The sequence below is a fragment of the Cervus elaphus genome, chromosome 17 (assembly GCF_910594005.1).
Source record: "Cervus elaphus chromosome 17, mCerEla1.1, whole genome shotgun sequence".
Lineage (NCBI taxonomy): Eukaryota > Metazoa > Chordata > Mammalia > Artiodactyla > Cervidae > Cervus > Cervus elaphus.
In genome coordinates this window covers 45752307-45776645 of record NC_057831.1, presented here as the reverse complement: position 1 = coordinate 45776645, position 24339 = coordinate 45752307, and the positions used below count along the sequence as shown (strand labels likewise).

General features: G+C 42.2%; 1 protein-coding gene across 1 annotated transcript in view; it reads right to left on the bottom strand.

Annotated features, from left to right (window-relative positions):
• Nucleotides 1-20708, bottom strand: part of RBPJ (recombination signal binding protein for immunoglobulin kappa J region) — a 227640-nt gene extending 206932 nt beyond the window's left edge. Inside the window, exon 1 of the mRNA XM_043871439.1 lies at nt 20607-20708. Coding sequence (XP_043727374.1) covers nt 20607-20638 — 32 coding nt within the window. The 5' untranslated portion in view covers nt 20639-20708. The remainder of the gene's footprint in view (nt 1-20606) is intronic.
• Nucleotides 20709-24339: the final 3631 nt, after the last annotated feature.

Below are 24339 nucleotides of genomic sequence, written 5' to 3'. Positions count from 1 at the left end.
TGGAACTACCAAGATTTCCATGATACATTGCATAAAACCTGCAGATAGAAATTTTAGATAGTGTTTTTCAGATATTGTGTATGCTATTCCATGAGGTGGTTAGAATTGATTTTATAAAATCATGTATGGATTTCTTACCTAGTATGAATACTTTGGATTATGATACATGCTGACCTGATTAGTTTCAGTAGTATACAGATACATACTGTTTTCCTATTATATAACTTAAACAGAGAAGTTTGAGCATGAGGCCTAGTGAAATCAATGAAATTATTTCTGATTTTTAAACATAATTGCTATTTAATTAATCCCCAAGCCACACATCAGAGTTACAGCACACATTTACCCTGCTTTGGGAAGAGATAGTATGCCTTCTGTCATATTTCTGGCTCCATAAATAACATAATTTTAGTAAAATAGTATGCCATTTTATTGCAAATAAAGTAATGAGAAACAGCATTATTATCCTGTTTTACCCTTGTTGTAAAATTAATTACATCTAATCTAATCAACATAAAGTTGGCTGTTTTTTAGGAATCTATTTCATGTGATGCATTCCATAACTTATTTTGCTGTAGTTTTTATAATATCCTCCAAAATGAATATTAAGATACTTAGTTTAATTAAAAAAGGAAGTCACACTTTAAAAGGCAAGAAATACGTCTAATTTGGCTGATTGGTTTGATACTTAGGTTTTATGATGAAACATCAGTTGCATGGGGCGTCGCTGGTGACTCAGATGGTAAAGAATCTGCCTGCAATATGGGAGACATGAGTTAGATCCCTGGGTTGGGAAGATCCCCTGGAGAAGGCCATGGCAACCCACTCAATGGGGTATTCTTGCCTGGAGAATCCCCATGGACAGAGGAGCCTGGTGGGCTACAGTCCATGGGGTTGCAAGGAGTTGGACATGACTGAGTGACTAAGCACATCAGTTGCATGAGCCATTCTGAAGCTCCAAGATTTTGACAAAATTTTAACTCAGGCACACAGCAAGATAAAAGCATTGAAGTGGTTCTACTCTAAAAGATAATCACGATAATCACGATGGTGTGATCACTCACCTAGTGCCAGACATCTGGTATTCAACGTCAAGTTGGCCTTAGGAAGCATCACTAGGGACAAAGCTAGTGGAGGTGATGGAATGCCACTTGAGCTATTTCAAATCCTAAAAGATAATGCTGTGAAAGTGCTACACTCAATATGCCAGCAAATTTGGAAAACTCAGTAGTGGCCACAGGACTGGAAAAGGTCAGTTTTCATTCCAGTCCCAAAGAAAGGCAATGCCAAAGAATGTTCAAACTACTGCACAATTGCACTCATCTCACACGCTGGCAAAGAAATGGTCAAAATTCTTGAAGCCAGGCTTCAACAGTACATGAACTGTGAACTTCCAGATGTTCAAGCTGGATTTAGAAAAGGCAGAGGAACCAGAGATCAAATTGCTAACATCCATTGGATCATTGAAAAAGTGAGAGTTCTAGAAAAACATCTGCTTCTGCCTTATTGACTATGCCAAAGCCTTTGACTGTGTGGATCACAACAAACTGTAGAAAATTCTTAAAGAGATGGGAATATCAGACCACCTGATCTGCCTCCTGAGAAATCTGTATGCAGGTCAAGAAGCAACAGTTAGAACTGGACATGGAACAACAGACTGGTTCCAAATTGGGAAAAGAATACATCAAGGCTGTATATTGTCACCTTGCTTATTTAACTTATATGCAGAGTACATCATGAGAAATGCTGAACTGGATGAAGCACAAGCTGGAATCAAGATTGCCGAGAGAAATATCAACAACCTCAGATACGCAGATGACACCACACTTACGGCAGAAAGTGAAGAAGAACTAAAGAGCCTCTTGATGAAAGTGAAAGAGGAGAGTGGAAAAGTTGGCTTAAAACTCAACACTCAGAAAACTAACATCATGGCATCTGGTCCCATCACTTCATGGCAAATAGATCGGGAAACAATGGAAACAGTGACAGACTTTATTTTCTTGGGCTCCAAAATCACTGCCGATGGTGACTGCAGCCATGAAATTAAAAGACGCCTGTTCCTTGGAAGAAAAGCTATGACCAACCTAGACAGCATGTTAAAAAGCAGAGACGTTACTTTGCCAACAAAGGTCTGTCTAGTCAAAGCGATGGTTTTTCCAGTAGTCTTGTATGGATGTGAGAGTTGGACTACGAAAGAAAGTTGAGCGCCGAAGCATTGACGCTTTTGAACTGTGGTGTTTGAGAAGACTCTTGAGAGTCCCTTGGACATCAGGGTGACCCAACCAGTCCATCCTAAGGAAATCAGTCCTGAATATTCATTGGAAGGACTGATGCTGAAGCTGAAACTCCAATACTTTAGCCACCTGATGCGAAGAACTGACTCATTTGAAAAGACCCTGATGCTGGGAAAGATTGAAGGCGGGAGGAGAAGGGGACAACAGAGGATGAGATAGTTGGATGGCATTACCGACTCAATGGACATGAGTTTGAGTAAACTTCAGGAGTTGGTGATAGGCAGGGAAGCCTGGAGTGCTGCAGTCCATGCGGTCGCAGAGTCGGACACAACTTAGCGACTGAACTGAACTGGACTGAACTCTGAAAGATGTATGGAAATAGGTATTTTGAGACAAACTAAACAAAGTGCCTCTGAGTAACAGATAAGGACAACAGGTTAAGATAATGGTAATTTAAAAGTTTTGGCCTTTCTGGTATATAACACAGAATGAGACATTGAGGACTGAATAATGAATCTTTTCTCAAGTCAAATGATTTCCAATTATTTCCTTTCAACAAAATTGGAAGAGGCCCTAATCAAAGTGATAGATGCCTTAGAATTCCATTATGTCTTCGGTATACAATTCAGAGGGAGTTCAAAGAATTGAATGTCAGCATTTTAGAGAGATTCCTTCCCTTCCCATCTCCTTTTAAATGTGAATAAAAGATGTCAGTGCTCACATATATGAGACAGGAAAATAAGGATAGAAATAATTCTAAACATTCTCTCTCTCTTATTGTAATAAATCAGTTCAGTTCAGTTGCTCAGTTGTGTCCGACTCTTTGTGACTGCATGGACCGCAGCACACCAGGCTTCCCTGTCCTTCACCAACTCCTGGATCTTGCTCAAACTCATGTCCATTGAGTCGGTGATGCCATCCAACCATCTCATCCTCTGTCATTTGTAATAAATAGTCATTCCTGAATATGAGCTAGTGGGGGAAAATATCTCCACTGGTTTCATTGAGACACATTAAAAATTACTTTTAGTATTATGATTATATACCAAAAGTTAAAATATATCAATGTTTCGATCAATTGTATACTATTAATAACTTGTAACCCTTAGATCTGGAAGGATTAAAAATACTGTTTTCCTTGTTTTTACATTTAGAGCTTGGTGGCCAGAGGAAAAAATATTCATATGTGTGTTGCAAATGCATAGCATTACTTATAAAAAATGTTAAGATAAAATTCTGAGAAGGAAGAGAAATAGAAATAGCTGTACAGGGAGATGCAGGAGCAATGTAGAATTTTTAGTGTGAAAGAAAACCTTATTTGAGTCTCTTTAAATGAATGATAGTGGGTGGCAAATTCTAGGGTATTGCTGGGGGGATAACCCCAAGGGATTCATTTAAAATAGTGATGCAACTGTTTTCAAACATTCATTTTTATAATATTCTATTTAGGGATTTTTTTTTTCCAGTCACTTAATCTTACATTGAAATGATAAAATTAAGTAAGAATGTGTGCAGAGGTGTAGTTTTCAAAATTCATTTCTTGGGCGTATTAGAGTGAAAACATTTGAAGTCTTCCGACAATTTCTGAGCGGATGTTAGCAAGTCTGTGAAAGCAAATGGCCATGGCTAGATTCGAGTGTCCCACTGGCCTACTTCTTGAATTGCCTTTGAAGGGCTGCTCAGCCGTGACGTCAGTGGGTACCACTCAGGCTCATTCAGCAGAAAAGAGAGGGTCAGATCTGCAGGGCACAGTTAGCCAGTATCATCCTCAGATAAGTCTGCTTGATTGGTTATCATGACCATTTTTTCCAAGTATATTTATCAAACACACAGATAGCACTCACTATGTACCAGGCACTCTTCTAATTGCTTTCCAAACAGTAACTTATTTTAGTCTCATAAAACCCTGTAAGGTAGGTACTGTGATTATCCCCATATTACAGATGAGAAAACTGAGGCACAGAGAGATTAAATGACTTGCTAAATGTCACTTATCTAGTGAATGGTGGAACCAGGGCAGAGAGAAATGGTTCTATTCTTAGTACCCATGGTGGACCACCATCAGACTGCTTTCTCCCCAACAAACCTGGTACTTCATGCTCTTTTTCCTACACCCAACACTTGTCTGGATTACAAGTATATTGGATTTGCCTGTGAGGATCCAGAGAATCCAGTTTTGAGATGCAAGAGTTGAATTTCAACGGCCTGTTTATTGACGCTGGCTTCCACAGCCGTGAATCATCATCTAAATGTCTTATTCAGACAGGAAGCCTGGGTAATTAGTGTTGCAGGTCACTAGTAAAAGGCCTCAGAAAGCATCAAACCACCCCAAAAACTATTTTTCCTGGCCTCCTCCGTACGACCTCATAACTCCAGTTTCAGAGGTTTGGAGTGGGCAAAGCACTCTTATGGTTTCCTTTACATCAGTGAGGAAAACAAATTACCCGGACAGAGCAGTTGAGGGGAGAAACTATTTTTCTGCCATCTGCCCCTGCCTTCCAAATGACTTCCATTGGGCTTGCCATTTGACACAGGGAGAGGATGTCAAAAAAGGTTGCAAGAACTTGGAGGGTGAAAAATACGTTAGGAAATTTGCCACTTTGCAAAAGGAAAACCGCTTTAAAAATACAACCCTCTCCTGAAAACACCAATCTCCCCTCTCCCCTGGACAACATAACTCTTTTTTAAAAAGTCCTGCATTTAGAGATAGATGGGTATCTATTACTGTGCTTTCCCGGAAAGCAAAAATTACTTTGGGGCATCTCTGGGACATTTCAATGTCCTTAATATTATATAGGGCACTGCAGAGCTATAGCTTGTTCCTGGGGAGAAAAGCATTGGCTATGAGTCCTGCTAAGAAGGATGTGGGGATCAGCCAGTGCTTATACCACTAACCAGCCTTAAATCTGTTAGAGAAATTTCCCAAAGTCTCATTTATTTTTTTCCCTGCAAAGATTAAATTGCCTGGTAATTGTCTGAGTTGTTGGGAGCATCAGGAGATAGCACTGAAGTGAAAAACAAGCTTTGGTTTAAAAGGAGCCGTGCCAGCATCAGGTACTCTTTGCAGCAGTGGAGAGACATATCTGTGTGTAATGGGGTAGCCGATTATTAATATGACCTTGTGCCCTGATTATTCCCTGTCCCCTGTCCTATAAGAAAGAATTAAATAATAAAAAAATTGGGAGATTGAGGACAAGCGTGAGAAGAGAGGATTATCTTTGTGGCCTAAGGTACAGAGAGCAGTATGGAAGCAGCAGCATTGAATTTTGGACAACTTAGGAATGACCAGAATTGCTGGGGGGCTAGGAATTGGATCCTCTTGAATTTTCTTTTCAAAGATGCAAATCAGAGATTTAAAATATAGTTTAAAAATCTCCTGGGGCTTCCCAGGTGGTGGTAAAGAATCCGCCTGCCAGTGGAGGAGATGTAAGAGACAGGGGTTCGATCCTTGGGTTGGGACAATCCTCTGGAGGAGGGCATGGCAGCCCACTCCAGTATTCTAGTCTGGAGAATCCCATGGACAGAGGAGCCTGGCAGGCTGCAGTCCATAGGGCTGCAAAGAGTCGGACAAGACTGAAGTGACTTAGCATGCATGCATGTAGGGCTATTTTGACTGGGCTTTGGATGTGTCCTTGTGCTGAAACTGGATTGGCCACATGGAGTTAGAGCGGCAGGAAAATCAGGAGAAGAATCTTAGCAACAATTAAGAACACATTTTCCACTGAGGCATTTTTAGGGTTCCAGAGCATAGATGCTTACTGCTCACATTGAGCTATCTTTGTACTGAAAAAAAATGGATAGAAAATAGATAACATCATTGCTATGGTCTGAATATATGCACACCCCAATCATTTGTTACATTCAAACCCTCAGGGTGATTGTATTAGGAGGTGGTCTGTTTCCAGACCAGTGAGGTTTGTGAGGATTAAATGAGGTCTGGGAAATTCATCGATGCCAGCATGTTCCACATTATAGATATTCAACAAATGTTTATTAATTCAGAATTATAGATTAAAATTCAAATGTAAATGCATTTTGTTACAGTAGGGGCCCTAAATGTTTAAAATGGGTGGCACAATACATTAAAAATACATTAATTATTTCATTTCAGCCTTACCACAACCTTGCAGTGCAGACAAATTGTATCAGCTGCTTTTTTTTTTAATTTAATGAATGAGGGGCAAAGTGCTTAAATGTGTTGCTTAAGGTCCCACATCTAATAATAAGTGGTATTGGCAGCGTTCAGACTCAGGGCTTCTGACTGTCCAAGTTCAGTGCTCTTTTTGCATCACCATTTGTTACAGGCTGAACTGGGTTCCCCCTCAAGTTCACATGTTGAAGTCTTGACCCCCAGTGCCTCAGAATGCGACTGTGTTAGGAGACAGGGCTTTTACAGAGGAACCAAGTTTAAATGAGGCCATCAGGGAGGCCTCAACACAAACTGACTGGTGTCCTTATAAGAAGAGGAAGGTGAGACACCAGAGGGAAGGTCTTGGGAGGAGGACACAGTGAGAAGGTGGCCACCTGCACACCAAGGGGAAGGCCCTCAGGAGAAACCAAGCCTGCCAACACCTTGATCTTGGGCTGCAAGCCTCCAGAACTGTGAGAAGCAGATTTCTGTTGTATAAACCGCCCAGTCTGTGAAAATTCGTTAATGGTGGTCTTGGCATGACACCCATCTTATTTCTATGCTGGAAACATCACTGGCTTCCACTGATTGTCAGTAAAGTCTAACTCCTTGGCCTGGCATCCGGTCCTTAGGACTCTTCTGACTTCTCCAGTCTACTATCCTTACTTCATTAAGTTTAAAATCTTCTTATATCCTGGTATCATCTCTACTTCTTTGGCAATGTTGTTTCCTTTCTATATCTAGGGGCTGAACTCTTTCTGGGTCTTCAAGGCCTGATCAAAGACCCCTGTGTCCCTGACCTTCCTCCCTTACTTTGCTTCTGGGGATCTCTTACTTAAGGTTAAGCTAACATGCAGCCTCTGGAGGCCGATGACCTGGGTTTTGAATTCTAGTTCTATGCTGTGTGACCTTGGACAAGTTACTTAAGCTTTCTAAGCCTCGTCGTTTTCTCTGTGCATGGGAATAACAGTAGTACCATTACAGGGAAGTTTCAAAGAATAAGAAAGATAATGCCTGTAAACTCCATTGTGAGTATCCTTCCTCCTGCACCAGTGTAAATGTTCAATGTAGATAATTTATTTCTGTATTACTTGGATTTTATTATTCTTAATATTTCTCATTAATTCTTACTCTTTTTAAATTTTTCTTATTTTTAAGGCTTTCATATTTTATCTCCACTAATCTAAAAGCACTTGGGTCTTTTCTGTAAACTTTTAAATTTTGTTGAAAATTCTGATTATTGAAGTCATGCATGCCCATTGTAAAAATTTCACTTAAACAGAAAAACAAAGAGGGGAAAAAAAATCACTTGTAATCTTGCCAACCAGAATATCTACTAACATTCGATGTAGCCTTCCATTTTTTCCTATGTGTAAATACATAGTTTTGCAGTAAAAATGTGATCATATTAGATATATGGCTTGTATAAAGTGCTTTTTCTTATAAGGGTAGGTATATGTCCCTATGTCCGTATTAGCAAATATAGTCTGCCTCAGAGGTTCACCTTGGTGGCTTGCCCTGGTCCAGTGTATAGGTATGTTTTGTTTAGTTTGCATAGTTTAAAAAATTTAGCCAACTTAAACAAATCAGGATATTTTACAAAAAAGGTACATTTTCCCGATTTGGAAAATATGAAGCTCCAGCCACACTGGGCCTGAGTTTCAGGAAGCCGGTTATTGGCTTAGATCTGAGGAGTGCTGCTGCATTGTATTCCTGGCCTATGTAGATCCTTGGTCTACATCAATAATGGTGATGGGTATGTAGCCCTTTCTGGCTATTTGTGAACACAGCTATTCTCCTCAACAAGAACAAGCAATCTGAGGGCTGAACCTAGTCTACTGTATCTTTTAACCCTTAGACCCTGAGTGCCTTTCACTTACTTAGCTCTTAATAATTCCGTGACATTAATATGTGAATGAATGGACTCATCTGTGACATTTCACATATTCATATCACTCTTGGAGTGCATGGAGGACTCAGGACCCCACCAGAGCATTGGGTTTCTTTTCTCCCTGGCAGTGTCTCCCACAGCTGGACCCAAAGTAGGGCTCCATCCACAGTGGTAAGTTTGCGGACCCTGACATCTTTCTTCCTGGAGGTGCCTTGAACATTTTAAAAAGGCAGCACATAGTAATCACTTCATTTCCTACCCAGATGCAGTCAACTCTCAAGTGGAAGATGACAGCTCTTGAATAGCACCCGTGAGCCTTTCAAAACATCTGACATTGGAAGAGAGTAAAGAAAAAGAAGTCTGTCATCATCTGCTGGTGGTTCTGATTGCTTTTGTTTCTCTTCGCTGTCTTAAGCACCTAGTGTGTCTCCTAGGAGCCATGGGGTGCACGCTGCCTGAGTTCCTTGTGGGTGTTGGCACTTAAATTAGAGGCTGGATTTTGGGGACAGCTGGAACGCTTCTTTGCTGCTCCACCCTGCAGGCGGCACGTGAGGCCCAACCACGAGATGTGAGGCAGGCCCCTTTAATCCTATACCAGATTCTTGGCTTCCAAAACCCGATCCTCCAAAATTTGGACTTATATAACTTATTTGTTTATTTTTAAGCCAGTCCTGTCCAAGTTGAGAACACTTAAGACTCCCTTTTAGAGCAAATTTGGAACCCAACATTATCATTAACTAAATCAGCAAGCAACAGTTCTGTTAAAATACCAAGCGGCACAGTTCTGAGGACTTTTATCGTCATGTTCCCGGTGGAATTACATCGTGTGGTGGTTTCTCTGAAAATCATCCTTGGGATTCTCTGTCTCTCCTCCACTCCCTCTCTCCTCTCTCCCTCTGTCCCTCTCTCTTGTAAACCATGGCCTGAGTTAAGGGAGGTGGCGGGTGGGGGGTGGGTGCTGTCACTAAGATTTCCTGCTGTGTAGGAATCGCTTTCATTTGGATTTCAACAAGGGACCCGGTCATTCTTGTTGTGTAACTGACCATTGTGGTTCTCCAACTAGGTCAGCTGGTGGGGCCTCTGCAAGGCACAGCCTTTGGTAGAGCATGGTAAAGCAGAAAACATGATAAGATGAATATCTTTGGATCAGATTAGATGCCATTTTATATTAGATTCTAGACATGAGGGAACAGGTGCCAAAAATCTGATAAAAACATATGTGAAACCAAGGATTTACTGTATAGCACAGGGAACTCAACAAGGACTTACTGTATAGTACAGAAAACTATACTCAACATCTTGCAATAACCTAAATGGAAAAGAATCTGAAATATATATATATGTATATATGAATCTCTTTGCTGTACGCCAGAAACTAACACAACATTTTAAATCAACTATATGTAGGACATGGCTTAGCGACTAAACAACAACAATACTTCAATAACAATTAAGAAACACAGTATGTGAATATGTTCACTGATATGTTATTTCAATTAGGGGAAACACTGGAAACATTCTAAATGTTTAACAGGAGAAGAATAATTAAATTACCTATAACCATTTTCAATGCATCTATTAAGGATTCATCAAAAGTTTTAAAGATCCTTCAGAGAGTCTTGAATGGTGTTGAGAGAAGTGTCTATGATTTGTTAGGTTAAAAAAAGTAGAAATGAAGTTACATATGAAGTCTGAGATCAATTATATTTATCATATGGACAGAGATCCTTAGAAAATACACCACAATTTTAGGACAGGTTATAGCTCTGCATGATGCAATGTTGGGTAGTTTTTATTGTTTACTTAGCCTTTTCAGCATTTTCAAACATTTCTACAGTGAGTGTTTATTGCTTTGATTGTCAGGAAATAAAATGATTATAAAGTGGTCAACTTCCTGGTGGTAGTGGATTTGGGTCCACATTTTCTTTCAATACCATTTTTTTTTATTAACCCTTACTACACTCATTGGAAAAGACCCTGATGCTGGGAGGGATTGGGGGCAGGAGGAGAAGGGGACGACAGAGGATGAGATGGCTGGATGGCACCACCGACTCGATGGACATGAGTTTGAGTAAACTCTGGGAGTTGGTGATGGACAGGGAGGCCTGGCGTGCTGCGATTCATGGGGTCACAAAGAGTCAGACACGACTGAGCGACTGAACTGAACTGAACTGATACTTTATCTGCCACAGCTCCTCCAGTGAGGATCTGGAGGAAAAAACTGAGACTTAGATGAGGACTGGGCGATGTTCTCCTACACACAGAGCCACAGCAATTTTCCTTGGGACCGGAGGTTTGTGGGCACCTATGAGCCACATGCGTTCTGTCTGGATTCCTGTCTGCGGATTCATAGAAACTAAGAAAGAAACGAGGCTGAAAGAGCCTTGCATCTGCTGATGGCTCTCATCTTCAGAGCAAAAGAGTTCTAGCAGCACAGCCCTTCCCTCCTCTTATCCCCACGGCCCCTGCTCCCCTAAAACAATGTTAATGAAAGTGCAGACAGATGTTTTCAAGTTGTGGTAAGGCAGCCTGGTTCAAGCAAGGTGACTGGACTCCACACGCTGAGCTTTGTAGGTTGTCCGGCCAAGAGACGACTGGTTTGAAAGTAACAGACGGACTTGGGCCAGCCAGTGTCTTCAGTCTTGTGCGTTTCCTCCTTGTGTTAAATGGATGTAACACGATTCAAAGCTTCTCTTGGAGCTGTGTCCCATGACCTCATCTTCCACTGCCTATACCCATGGGGTGAAGTGCTCCCTTCAGGCGCTGAAGGGTGGTGTTGGAGGAGGACTTGAGCTGGGACTGAGAACAAGTCTTAGCATTTTTAGGAAAGGAGACGAGTCTTCCGGATACCAAGCCTGGTGATGCAAGATGCAAGATGGTGATAGTTCAGTTCATTACATCCACATACTGTTTATTGAGTGATTGTCTACATCTTGAGCCAGGCATCCAAGAATTCCCCCAAATTCTTAGAGAAGCCTCAGTTTCCTCCCTTAGCATCCCATCTGACCTTTTCATTAAAGGCTTGGATCCCCATGTGGTGTGGGACCAGTACTGGTCTTGAAATTGGTGAGTCTGGGTTGAAATCTCACCTCTGTCACCTGCAAGTACTGTGGCTTCAGGCAAGTTACTAAATCTCTCAAAGGCTTATTTTCCCCACATTTAAAGTAAGAATAATAATGCCAGCCTCATGAGGTTTTTATTTACTTACTTACTGGTTTATTTTTGGCTGTGTTGGGTCTTCACTGTTGTGCGAGACCTACTCTAGCTGTGGTACGAGGGCTTCTCATTGCTGTGACTTCTCGATGCGGAGCACGGGCTCTAGGCTGTGGGCTTCAGTAGTGGCTTAGTTGCTCTGAGGCATGTGGAATCTCCTGGGAGCAGGGATGGAACCTGTGTCCCCCACATCGGCAGGCTGACTCTTAACCACTGGACCACCAAGGAAGTCCCTGAGATTGTTTTAGAGTAGGGTTGCTAAATTTAGCAAAAAAAAATTTAGACATCCAGTTAAATGGGAATGTCAGATGAATGAAAATACTCTTTTAGTATTAGTATATCCTAAACATGGCACAGGATATTCTCATAACTAAAAAATCATTTGTTTCTTATCTGACGTTCCAACTTACCTGAGTGTTCTGCATTTTACCTAACAATCCTATTCTTGTGGCTGAAATGGAGGGATTTATCTGCAAGCCCCTGCCCATGCCTCGGTGAATACTCTTTCCTCTGTACCTTCCCCTCCCAGGGAGGGCCCTGTGATTATGCTTCGCTTTTCCGTGGTAGGAGACATAAAGACTGTGATCAGGTTGGTGGAAAGAAGGTGAGCATGATCAGTGGACATCTCCACGGGAGGAGTAAGAAAGGAGAGAAGACGTGCGGGCTGGTATGAACTATTTGTTATCCTTTAGTTGTTCAGTTGTGTCTGGCTCTTTGCAACCCCGTGGACTGCAGCACGCCAGGCTTCCCTGTCCTTCGCCATCTCCTGGAGTTTGCTCAAACTCATGAGCTAAGCCTCTAGCAAATAGTGTCCTTTGATCGTGTGTGCCTTTAGATGCTCCACCTGTTCTCTGCAAGGCTGTCAATGGAGGTGACACATGGGGTCATGAGGCACCCAGACGGAGATGCTGACCCCAGGGAAACCCCAGCTATCCATGACCATTCATAGGCTTCAAAGGCCAACCGCTGTGTTAGACAGAGGGACTTTCCTGGAGGTGATTTTTACAAAGAAGGGGTAAAGGGGACGCGGTGCCCCAGAGGCCTTACTGAGATTCTGGGGAAGTCCGGGGTACGAGCTGACACTGCCTGTCCTTCTGCTCCTTCCTATGGCTCCTCCCAAGCACCCCCCCACCCCCCAACTTGAATCCCCTCCGACTTCAGCTCCCTGGGCCCATGGGGTGGAGATGGACAGGTGGCAGGTCACTCTGTGGTCTCTGTGTCCGTTGCAGGCTGCTCCAGGGCCCCCAGAACCTCAGGGTGTCATTTTCCTCTTCTGATCATCGAATTCCGGGTGAGGAACTCAGCTGTCGTCGGCTTCAGGGAATTTTTCCACCAGGATTGAAATCGGGGCCAAGACAGTGGGGGCATGCAGAAGGCATTCTTTCTACTGTTCAGATGTGCTTTCTCTTTAGGGGCATTAGAAAATGCTGTTTTTACCCAGAGTCCTAGATGAAAGTGTTGAATTTCATCACAGTGAGAAAACACAGGAAGAGAGGTCCTCATTTCTGCCATGTTTCCCCCTTCATCCAGCCTTTTAAGATTTAGACATTTTAATATGTATTATTTAAAGTTAACAAAACTAAATTAATTCAAGCCATGCCCAGTCGGGGTGGGGGTGGGAAGAAAAGAAAAATTTAAAGGGAAACCTCTGTTTCAAGTCTCTACTTAGGTGTCACAGTCATCTTGTTACTCTTATTTTGGAAGAGAAGAAGTAATATTTGACTATTACTTTCTAAATAGTTTTCCTCTCACTTAATATACTTTCTAAAATTTTTATTCATTCTAAGAAAAAAAATCTTAAAATTTTTTAAATTTTATTTTTATTTTTTATCAAAGTACAGTTGGTTTACAATGTTGTCCCTGTCTCTGCTGTATGGCAAAGTGACTCATACATGCATTCTTTTAAAAATATTCTTTTCCATTATGGTTTATCCCAGGAGATTGAATATAGTTCCCTGTGCTACACAGTAGGACCTTGATGTTTATTTATTCTAAATGTAATAGTTTGCATCTACCAACCCCAAAGTGTGTTAGTTGCTCAGTCGTGTCTGACTCTTTGCTACTCTGTCCATGGGATTTTCCAGGCAAGGATACCGGAGTGGGTTGCCGTTTCCTTCTCCAACCAACCCCAAATTCCTCCCCAGATTCCAGTCTACCCCTCTCCCTCCTCTCTCCTGCTCATGGCAATCACAAGTCTGTTCTCTATATCTGTGAGTACGTTAAAGAATATCTTTAAAATGTAGCATTTGATATATTATATATTTTCCTCCCTATCCTGTGATGATAAACACATGCTATTAAAAATTTAATATGCTCATCTGTGTATCATTTAAAACTCTTTCAGGAACACAGTTCTTGAACAACTTCATGAAGTTATTTGAAGTCAGAAATTCCTATCCATCATCTGGGTAATAGGCAGACTTAGTGAAACGTCTACTCCATTCTAGAACATGGACTTTCTAGGTATTTAGTCCTCCCAGGAACACTAAGGTATTTTTTGTTGGCCCCATTTTACAGATAAGGAAACTGAGACTAAGACAGGTAAAGTCAAGGTCATAGCGCTGGTAAATGGATGTCAGATTCAAATCAGAGCAGTTTGAGTTTAGAGTCCATGCAATCACCCCTCTCTCTAATCTCTTAGGAAAACAACAAACCCAACAGGTATTGATAACACCACTTGGCAGGAAAACAGCAGGCAATAGTTTTGTTGAAAGAGTTCATTCAGAACGAAATGGTAAGAGTGTCCTTCCTGTAACTTTTAATGCATTGCATGCAGTTTCCAACTTGCAGAGGTTGGATTCTAAAAGTTGATTTAAAAGCAGTTTCACCATTCCCTTGCTCTGTGCTCCGGGGCACTTTGTAGACACCTCTCCTGTTACACTCAGCATCTTGTCCCTTGGGTGCTTACGGTTCTCTCCCGGACAGGGCTCCCGGCTGCTCAAAGCCAGGGACCTGGCCTTGTGTTTCCTTTGGTATTCTCAGCACCCAGCACAGCACCCAGCCCTCGGAGACCCAAAGTGTACATGTATTATATTAAATTACAGGTCATTTGTTTGGAACTCAGCACACATTTCCCTAAAGAAATGCATTACAAACGGGAGTGGAAGTGTTACGTTTCCAACTAGCCCACAAGAGTTTCTTTAACCTTTCTCTCGTCTACCAAAAGTACTAAGTTATCTGGAGCCATGGGTGGGGCGAGAGGTGGGGTGGTGGGGACAGGGAGATAGAAATCTTCCTCCCCTTTTCTAGGTCAGACCTAGATGAAATATCATGTGGATTGGAGTTCATCTTTGGCTCCCTCCAAACTCCTTTTCTATCTCTTCCATCTGTCTGTCATTTCTGTCTCCAGGATTTCTGCTCAGTATCCAGCTGTGGCCCCTTGCCCAGGTCTTCACTTTTCTTCCCCGAATAACCTCCTTGACCCCCTTCACCAGTCAAAATTCCTATTTCCTGAACGCAAGTGAGCACAGTTGTTGGGAAATGCACAGATTAGCAAGAATTAACTCAATTATTGCTAGTCTATGGAAGGACTGATGCTGAAGCTGAAACTCCAATACTTTAGCCACCTCATGCGAAGAGTTGACTCATTGGAAAAAACCCTGATGCTGGGAGGGATTGGGGGCAGGAGGAGAAGGGGACGACAGAGGATGAGATGGCTGGATGGCATCACCGACTCGATGGACATGAGTATGAGTGAACTCTGGGAACTGGTGATGGACAGGGAGGCCTGGCGTGCTGCGATTCATGGGGTCGCAAAGAGTCGGACACGACTGAGCGACTGAACTGAACTGAACTGATGAATGATAGCCTCTAACATCCCTCCATTACCACCTCACCCCCACCCTCCAGTGCTAAGCACATGGCTGTTTATAGCACAGTAGGATTTAGATTTATAGGCTTTAGAGACAGATTTGAATGCTGGTTCTACCTCAAAGTTATATGGCCTAGGGAAAGTAAGTTCTCTACACCTCAGTTGTTGCATCTGTAAAATGGGAATAACTATAGGTATATATTTTTTCTTTTGTCTGCACCATGTGGCTTGCAGGATCTTAGTTCCCAGACTAGGGACTGAATCCCAACCCTCCACAGTGAAATTACTGAATTCTAACCACTGGACTGCCAGGGAATTCCCTAGAGCTATTAATAATAGTCTTTTTAAATTTTAAATTATTTTTTGATTGAAGGATACTTGCTTTACAGAATTGAGTTGGTTTCTGCCAAACACCAACATGAATCCTCCATAGGTATTCATATTTCCCCTTCCTCCCACCTCCTACCCCATCCCACTTCCTCTAGGTTGTTACAGAGCTCCGGTTTGAGTTCTCTGAAGCATATAGCAAATTCCCATTGGCTATCTATTTTACATATGGTAATAGAAGAGAGCTTCTAATAATCCTTTAAAAACATTTAGTATTATATCACTTATCAGGCACAGTGCTAAGGACTTTTAGTTCATTGATTGACTTTATCTTCCCAACAATCCTGTGAGGTAGATACTTGATTATTAACTGTTACAAAGGAGAGTGACTCTTGAAAGAGATTTCTAGTGGTAAATTAATTATTATTTATTCCCTGCCTTCCTTCTTCCAAAAAGGCTTTAAGACAACATGCTACGTTGATAACATTTCTGGCAGCATGGATGGGAGAAGACCTTCCTGGGAGGAGATTTTTCAGGGCAGAGGGAGCAGGCATTGCTGTCAGATCATCCATGGCTGAAAATGTATCCTGAGAGTCCATTCCATCATGTGGTTCCTGTTTCCACAACTTCTTCCCTTCCTCTGCCTCTGAATGTGCCGAATCTGCAAGTGGTCCAAGTTTTTTCTCTAGCCTCTTTCTTTCTTTTTTAATTTTTTTTACACAGCCAGTGACAGCTGCAAGGTGGTGGGGGCCGGGCGGATGGCAGCAGCTGTTTGTATGTATGGGATCTCTGTAGTCTTTCTTTGTGAGTCAGGGGCTGTCTGTATATATCACACGCTACCACCTGGCAAGACATTTCGTTCCATGTATGTTGTTTAAATGTTTCCTGGATGATATCATAAACACAGAAGGAGGGGGGACCTTCAGATATGGATTTCCAGCCCTTCACTTCCCAACGCAGGAACATCCTAGGGCGATTTTCTCCTCTAGCTCAGCAGACAGCTTGAAATTTGCTCCCTGGTCCTTCCTATTTACCAGATGCGGAGATTTTAATGCCAGTGGGGCAGGCATCTGAACAGAAGCCCCAGTGTAGTCCTGGAAAACACCGAGCAGAAGCCGAAGGCAGAGGCAGGTGGCGGGCTCGCCCCACGGCCCCTCGCTGGGGCCCTGGGGATTGAGTACCTTCCCTTCGCTGGGTCTCAGTTTCCTCTTCAGTCAAGCAAGCGGGATGAGCTGAACTCTCTCTGGTCCCTTCTGCGCTTTCAGACTCTTTGATTCTTTGATAAACTACCCAGGACAGAGGGCTGATCATCCTTGGTAATCCTGCCCTTAGGGTGGACAGTCTGTTGTGACCCATGTAAGCCTGTTCAAATGTTTCCTCATCCTTAAAATTAAGCAATTTCCCCATATGCTAACTGAACATTTCTTGTAATTTGAGGGTTTTTTTTTTTTTTTTTGGTTGTCATTGTTATTAGGACTTCTAAAAATGGAGAAAGAATTCTACCCTGTATTCCTATTATGGTGATACCTTTGTTATACATATGCTGACATATTTGTTCTAACCTAGATGATTAGTTTTCAACGACTTAATAACAATGGAATTCTATTTTTATATGACATTTATATTTAAAAGCTGGGTTTCGCTTGTAGCTCAGATGGCAAAGAATCTGCCTCTGCAAAGCAGGAGACCCGGGTTCAATCCTTGGGTCGGGAAGATCACCTGGAGAAGGGAATGGCAACCCACTCCAGTATTCTTGCCTACAGAATTCCATGGACAGACCATGGGGTCGCAGAGTGTACATGACTGAGTAACTAACACACATGTTTAAAAGCTATTTCACATATGTAATTTCATTTGAACCTCAAACTAAAAGTAAGAAGAAAAATTGTAGTCATTTTTATAAGTGAAGAGTTTCAGGATAAATAAATACAAATTCCTTGAATAATATTTCATCTTACAATTACTAAGTGTAAGAGTCAGGATCCAAACCCAGGTCTTTGCTCAGAGTCTAGTGCTCAGGCAATGAGAACTCATATTAATTTACACCAGCACCACCAGCTAGCTCCTGTTGCTTGAGTTTCTGCTGTGTCCTGGGTACCCTACTATGTGCCTGCATGCATGCTCTTTTGCTTCGTTTGTGTCTGACTCTTTGCGATCCCATGGACTGTAGCTCACCAGGCTCCTCTGTCCATGGGGATTCTCCAGGCAAGAACACTGGAGTGTGTTGCCATGCGCTCCTCCAGGGGATCTTCCCGACCCAGGGATTGAACCCGTGTTTCTTATGTCTCCTCCATTGGCAGGCAGATTCTTTATAACCAGTGCCACCTGGGAAGCCCAGGTGCTCTGCTTCCATCCCAAATGCTGGAAGCAACTATGCAGTAGAAGTATTATCACACTCAGTTGAGAGATGAAACAATTGAAGTTAGGAGAAATCAAGCTTGCTAATGTGCGCTGAAAGCAAAATTCAAATCCAAGCCCATTCTTTTGACAGTGCCTCCTTTCACTTAAATATGCATCGCCTAAAAGGAAACCTAATATAGTTCAATTTTCAGAATTTTTTTTAGGCTACATGAATTATGGTTCCATGAAAGTACAGTTAACGAAAATGACCAATTGTTTGAATCCTGTTCAGCCTACTGGAATTTGTCTGTTGCCCTTAATTTCTCCTGTAATAGAGCAGTCTGCTTTTTGGTCTTTCTTTTCTAGATTTTCTCTTATTTATTTCAAACAATATTTTTATTACTTCTTTTCCTGCATTCTCTTAAAATATCTCTTTTTAAGAGATTTAAGATTTAAGAGATTGGCGTTTAAAGTGAGCACGGCATTCTTAGTTAGAACTTGGATGATGACCAGTAGAAGAATGAGACTTGAGCTTGCTTCCTCTTTCCTCTCTTTTTTCCGGTTTTTATGCCCCAAGATCATTTTAAGTTTATTTGTAATCTGTTTTCCTGACAATTTTACCTAGTTAATCCTTGCCCATTTTATATCTGCATAATTCATTGCCTATTCCTAAACACCCCAACTTCTTTTATGAGGTGGGGATAATGTGTGCAGTGTGAGGAATAGAGTCAATAATTATGTAATATCCTGTATGGTGACAGATGGTAACTAGATTTATTATGGTGATCATTTTGAAATGTTTAAAAGTATTGAATTACTATGTTATATAATAGGAACTAACATAATGCTGTTGGTCAGTTATATTTCAAAAACAAACTCATAGAAAAAGAGATCAGATTTGTGGTTGGGGAAGGGGATGGACTGAAGACAATTAAGAGGTACAAACTTCCAATTATAGGATAAATGAATAAGCACTAGGGATGCCATGGACAACATGATAAATATAATTTACACTGGTGTATGTGATATATCAAAGTTGTTAACAGTTCTCATCACAAGGAAAAAAATTTTTTTCTATTTCTTTAACATTGCATCTAATGAAATGATAGATGTTCACTAAACTGTTTGTGATCATTTTATGATATATAAGTCAAATCATTACACTGTATACTGTAAACTCATACAGTGCTATATGTCAATTGTATTATATAATGATTCCTGTCTTATTCACATGTCATAGATTTGGTGATGTTCAATCAAACAATGTGTTGGGAAAGTATAAAGAACCGTGGGCATGGAGAATTATAGTATATTTTGCTTTTGACAAATTTAATCTATAGAAATGGAGCTAAATGGATTGTTCAGGGAAGTGAAGATTTGAATGTTCTGGATTTATTAGTTATACGTTGTATATAATAATTATATAAAATAATTTAATATGTCACTAAATCATTTTAAAAGAAAGACTTTATATGCATTATTTAGAGAACTGTCCTTTTCCGATCATAGACTGACATGTAGGGGTTATTCAAACACAAGACTGATGCCTTCTGTGCTTCTCCCCATACCTCCTGGTTTTCCCAAAGTTTTCTGCCTGTAGTCTCTGAGCTACTCGCCTACAAGCCCCACACCTGGTATTGTTATGCACCTGTGTTAGCTTTCCTTCGCAGAAGTCCCCACTTTTCTGGTATTAATGAAACCTTTTAAGATGTTACCTCTTTTCATGTAGTTCCACAATGATAATGAATTCCTGGCATCCATTGACTGAGAAAATACTCAGTGACCATAGGACATTACAAACCCAGAAAACGCTTTAAATGGATGTATATTTAATTGATTACAACTGCATCCAAATGCTTTTGAAAAATACACAGACATATCTAAGACCTTATTCCACCAGGCATGCATATGAACACTCAGCAGGCACTTGTCACATAAAGACTTGGATAAGAAGAGGATGAAAATGTGCAGCTAATGCTTGTGGTATCTGTGGATTTGTGACTCTTTTGTCGTAACTCCATCCCCAATCCCTGCCCTGGGGTCCAGAGCTCAGAAACCCCTCACCCAGTATACAGTAGGCCCTCAGTTGTCTCAACTGGATTATAATTTTGAGATAGCAAGCAAATTGCAGGCCCTTCTGTATCTCCAGCAGAACCCAATATTGTACTGAGAGAAAGCTGCCCACTTTCAGATAAACCAGGAACTTGATTAGCATCAGCTACCAACAGATGTATTTCTGGAGGACCTTATTAAAAGGAAGCTTCTAAAATTTAAACCACCTAGAAGGAATAGGTCTTTGATTTCAGAAAACTTGTGTTTCTCTGCTAGGGTAAGTGAAAGTAAGTATGGAGTTAGAAAAGCTTGAGAAGGGGGCAGGGCCTATGAAGCAGAGCTGCTTGCTCAGAGGCAGGGAGAGCATAGCAACCTCATCCTCTGAAGCTAGGCTCAGCCTCTGCTAAGTAATCTCAGGCTGCATCAGAGAGGAGGTGACCAGAACACTCCCGGGTGGTGACTGAACTGGCAGAGGAGAGGGTTAGTTCACCATGTCTTGAGGTGGCAGTGGCGAAAAGCAATGTATGGATCCATAAATCACAAGCTAAAGCACAGTAAATATTTTCATGGGCAAAGTGACATCGAGAATTCATGAGAGGACTCACTCACCTCGACAGCGCTGGGTAGAGCAGTCCGATCATGTTGAAGAGAAACTCTTAACACAGGTTCTTCTTGGAGACTCAAGTGACGTGAAAGGCTGTAGAGAGAGCCTTGGGCACCCTGACTCTGGTGCCCACTTCACCTTGCAGCGAAGGAAGTGAAAGTGTCAAATCGAAGAGAAGAAAGTCAACATTCTGTCTAAGGGGAAAAATGCAGACACAGGCTTTTTTTTTTCTTTTTATGGGGTGGAGGGTTCGGAAGTTCTCTGGTTGAAGAGGAATCTGTAAAGGGAAACAAGAAATAATCTTTCCTAGTTCTTGTTTTCCCTGGGTTTATCCTGAAATCTGAGGCATGATTTTTATATATAAATAGAAGCTGCAAAACAAACTGCCAACGGGATAAGGGAGAGAAATGATGTTACAGCTGCTTTAGGTTAATTTGATTTTCTTTCATGTTTCGGAGCTGCCTTGATATTCCTGACCTCAGTGATTTCTGTTGAATTGAAATTGTTGGGTGAAATGGATTCCCCTAGTCCTAGACAGAGCCTTAACCATAGAATTGTAAGGAAAATATCACAGAATTGTAAAACATAATGGACATTGAACTTGTGACTTACTGAAGGAAAGGAATGAATGAATTAGCAGTGTGATCTTGTTGAAGAACGTTCTCTGGCCCTTTCTAACTCCTCTTAAGTAACATCATGCAGACCATGGGCCAGTTGACCTTATGCCCAAATTGACCTTGGTGACCAAGTGGGACCAACTTGTCCCAGGCTTTGTCAGCTTTAGCATGCAAAGTCCCACATCCTGGCAAACCCCTGATACAGGTATACTGGGACAGGGGTTACCCTGGGCCTCTGTGACCCTTGCTGTGTTCCAGGGCACACTAATGATCAACCTCTAGGGCCTTCAGTTGCCCTGTCCTGCATATCTCACTCCATCTTATCAATTGGGAGTTGTGGTGTGTTGCAGATACTAATGATCATTTTTGCCAATTTATCTTCCCTTAGCACCTCCTTCCTTATTGGTGAAGCCCTGATTTTATGCTTTTGTCCACCTACTGAGTGACTGTGTGCCCAGAAAAGGTGACCATAATCCCAGTTCTTCAAGATGGGGGGAGTGGATCTTGATTAATCTAAGACAAGCACGCAATTTTAGTCTCCTTGCCAGAGACTGCGTTAGCAGGGGACCGTGGTATGCCCTGGTGTGGTATTACCAGTTGTTAAAACTTTGAAATGCTTTGCAGTGGTGGGTACAGAGATGTTGCCCAAGTGCACTGGCTCCTGCCCCAGGATTCCTATGGTAAACTGCCCTGTCTCAGCTACTGAAGTGTTAATGTCTAGCAACACCATAGGGTTCCCTGGTGACTCAGTTGGTAAAGAATCCACCTGCAATGCAGGAGAGTTTTGGGTTGGGAAGATCCCTTGGAGAAGGAAATGGCAAACCACTCCAGTACTCTTGCCTGGAGAATCCCGTGGACAGAAGAGCCTGGTGGGCTACAGTCCATGGGGTTGCAAAGAGCGGACATGACTGAGTGACCAAGCCACCATCACCAACACCATGGGGGCTTCCTGGACCCTAACCCCAGGTCTCCTGCTTTGTTGGTTCATTGCCCTTTCATTCGTGTGTTATTAATATTTATTTTGTAGAATATCTTGCCTGTGAAGCGAAGTGAAAGTTGCTCAGTCGTGTCCAACTCTTTGTGACCCCAAGGACTGCATAGTCCATGGAATTCTCCAGGCCAGAATACTAGAGTGGGTAGCCTTTCCCTTCTCCAGGGGATCTTCCCAAACGAGGGATCGAACCCAGGTCTCCTGCATTGCAGGTGGATTCTTTACCAGCTTAGCCACAAGGGAAGCCCAAGAATACTGGAGTGGGTAGCCTATCCCTTCTCCAGCGGATCTTCCCGACCCAGGAATTGAACTGGGGTCTCCTGCATCGCAGGCGGAGTTTTGGCCAACTGAGCTATGAGGGAAGCCCCATCTTGCCTGTATGTGAGCTAATTCTGGGAACAGGTGTCAACAGTAAGAACTCCATCCACCTTTTTTTTGACTGTGCCACACAGCATGTGGGGTCTTAGTTCCCCAACCAGGGACTGAACTCATGTCACCTCCATTGGAAGTGCAGAGTCTGAACCACTGGACCACCAGGAAAGTCCCACCCACTTTCCTAAGTGGTCCCAGTGGCTGCTACCAGGGTCCAGGGTCCTCGGGCACGGTGTGGTCTCAGCACTGATGTCCACAGTGGCAGGTAAAGTGTTCAGTGCCAGCCCAGTTCTACAGCATCATTCTGGGCATAGCCTATAAACCTCAGAATGCCTTGGTTTTTCAGAGAATACAACCTTTTAGTCAATCCCTTTTCAGCTTCAATCACTATGCAAGTTAGCTTTTGTATGTACCACGCCACCTGAAACTTAGTGTTGTAGAACAGTAACCATTTATCTAGCTGTAGGTCATCAATCCGGACTTGGCTTAGCCAGGTTCAGCCATGTATCTGCAGTCAGCTACTGGGGTGGCTGAAATGGGCTGACCTGGAGTGACCTCAGCTTCATTCCATCGGTTAAAGCAAGTCACAAGCCCAGACCAAATTCAAGGGCTGGAAAAATAGTCTCTGCTTCTTGGGAGAGTAGATACAGAGAGAGGAATCAATTACCACAATCATCCGGAGCTTGTTCTTGGTACTCCAACCGGCACAACAAGGTGGAAGATCAGGGCCAGGGAGACAGAAGGAAGCCCCTTTCATCCTCTGCAGACTCCAGGCACTGCAGGGGAACAAGTGGATCTGTCTAAGCCATCCCAGTTCTGGGAGCAAAGCCTGGCTTGAAGGAGATGCATGTGAGGAAGGCTGTGAAATACCATCAGGCTCTACTTTGATTTCCTTGCCTTTGGATGCGGTGGTACATGGTTCATCCACACTCTTTTCCCTTCTACCCTGGAAATCAGGACTGTTGTAGATGACAGCTCCTTCATTCAGCAATCTACTTCTCAGAGAGAAGAAAAGACCCTCTCTATCCCTCTCCCCGCTATGCACACACAGCAGAGCGAGAACTAAACTGATGTTCTTTGAAACTCAACTCAAACTGAGGTTTGAGGTTGTCACAGCATCATTAAATACCCTGTAAGTAAATACAGTTGGGGACGATGAGAAACTGCTAATTTTCCCTTTGGTGTTTATTCTCTTTCTGCATTTTGGTGATAAAAATGCTCTGAGTTTTGGCCTGACACTTGGGTACTAACCAGGGAGTGCATTTCTTAGCTTCCTTAGTATCTGTGTCCATATGACCAAGTTCAGACTAGTGGGATGTAAGCACAAGAGATGGTGTAATTCCATGTTATCTCCTTAAAGGGAAAGTCTCTTGCCTTAAATGCTCTATTTCAACTTTCACTGCTTGAGAAATGGTAACCACTGGTGCTATCTTGGAAGCTATGTATTGAGAATGGGAGAGCCACTTAGCCAGCTTTGGGCCACTCTCTGTGTTGATAAATGAAAGAGAGACTAACTTCTATTTTGGCCCTTGTATTTTAGAGTCTCTCTGCTATGGCAGCCTAAGGTGGACCATAACTAATATCACCCTGTATCTTCCCCTGGACATTCACTTTAAATATACTTAAGATTCAGAGGTATCCAGTAGTAAAGAAACTAGTTCAAATCTAATTTACTGAGGGAATCCCTCTTTTTGTGTGTGGAATATTTATTGATATTCACTTATTGTTATCACAGAAGCAACTTTAAAATAGTTTTGC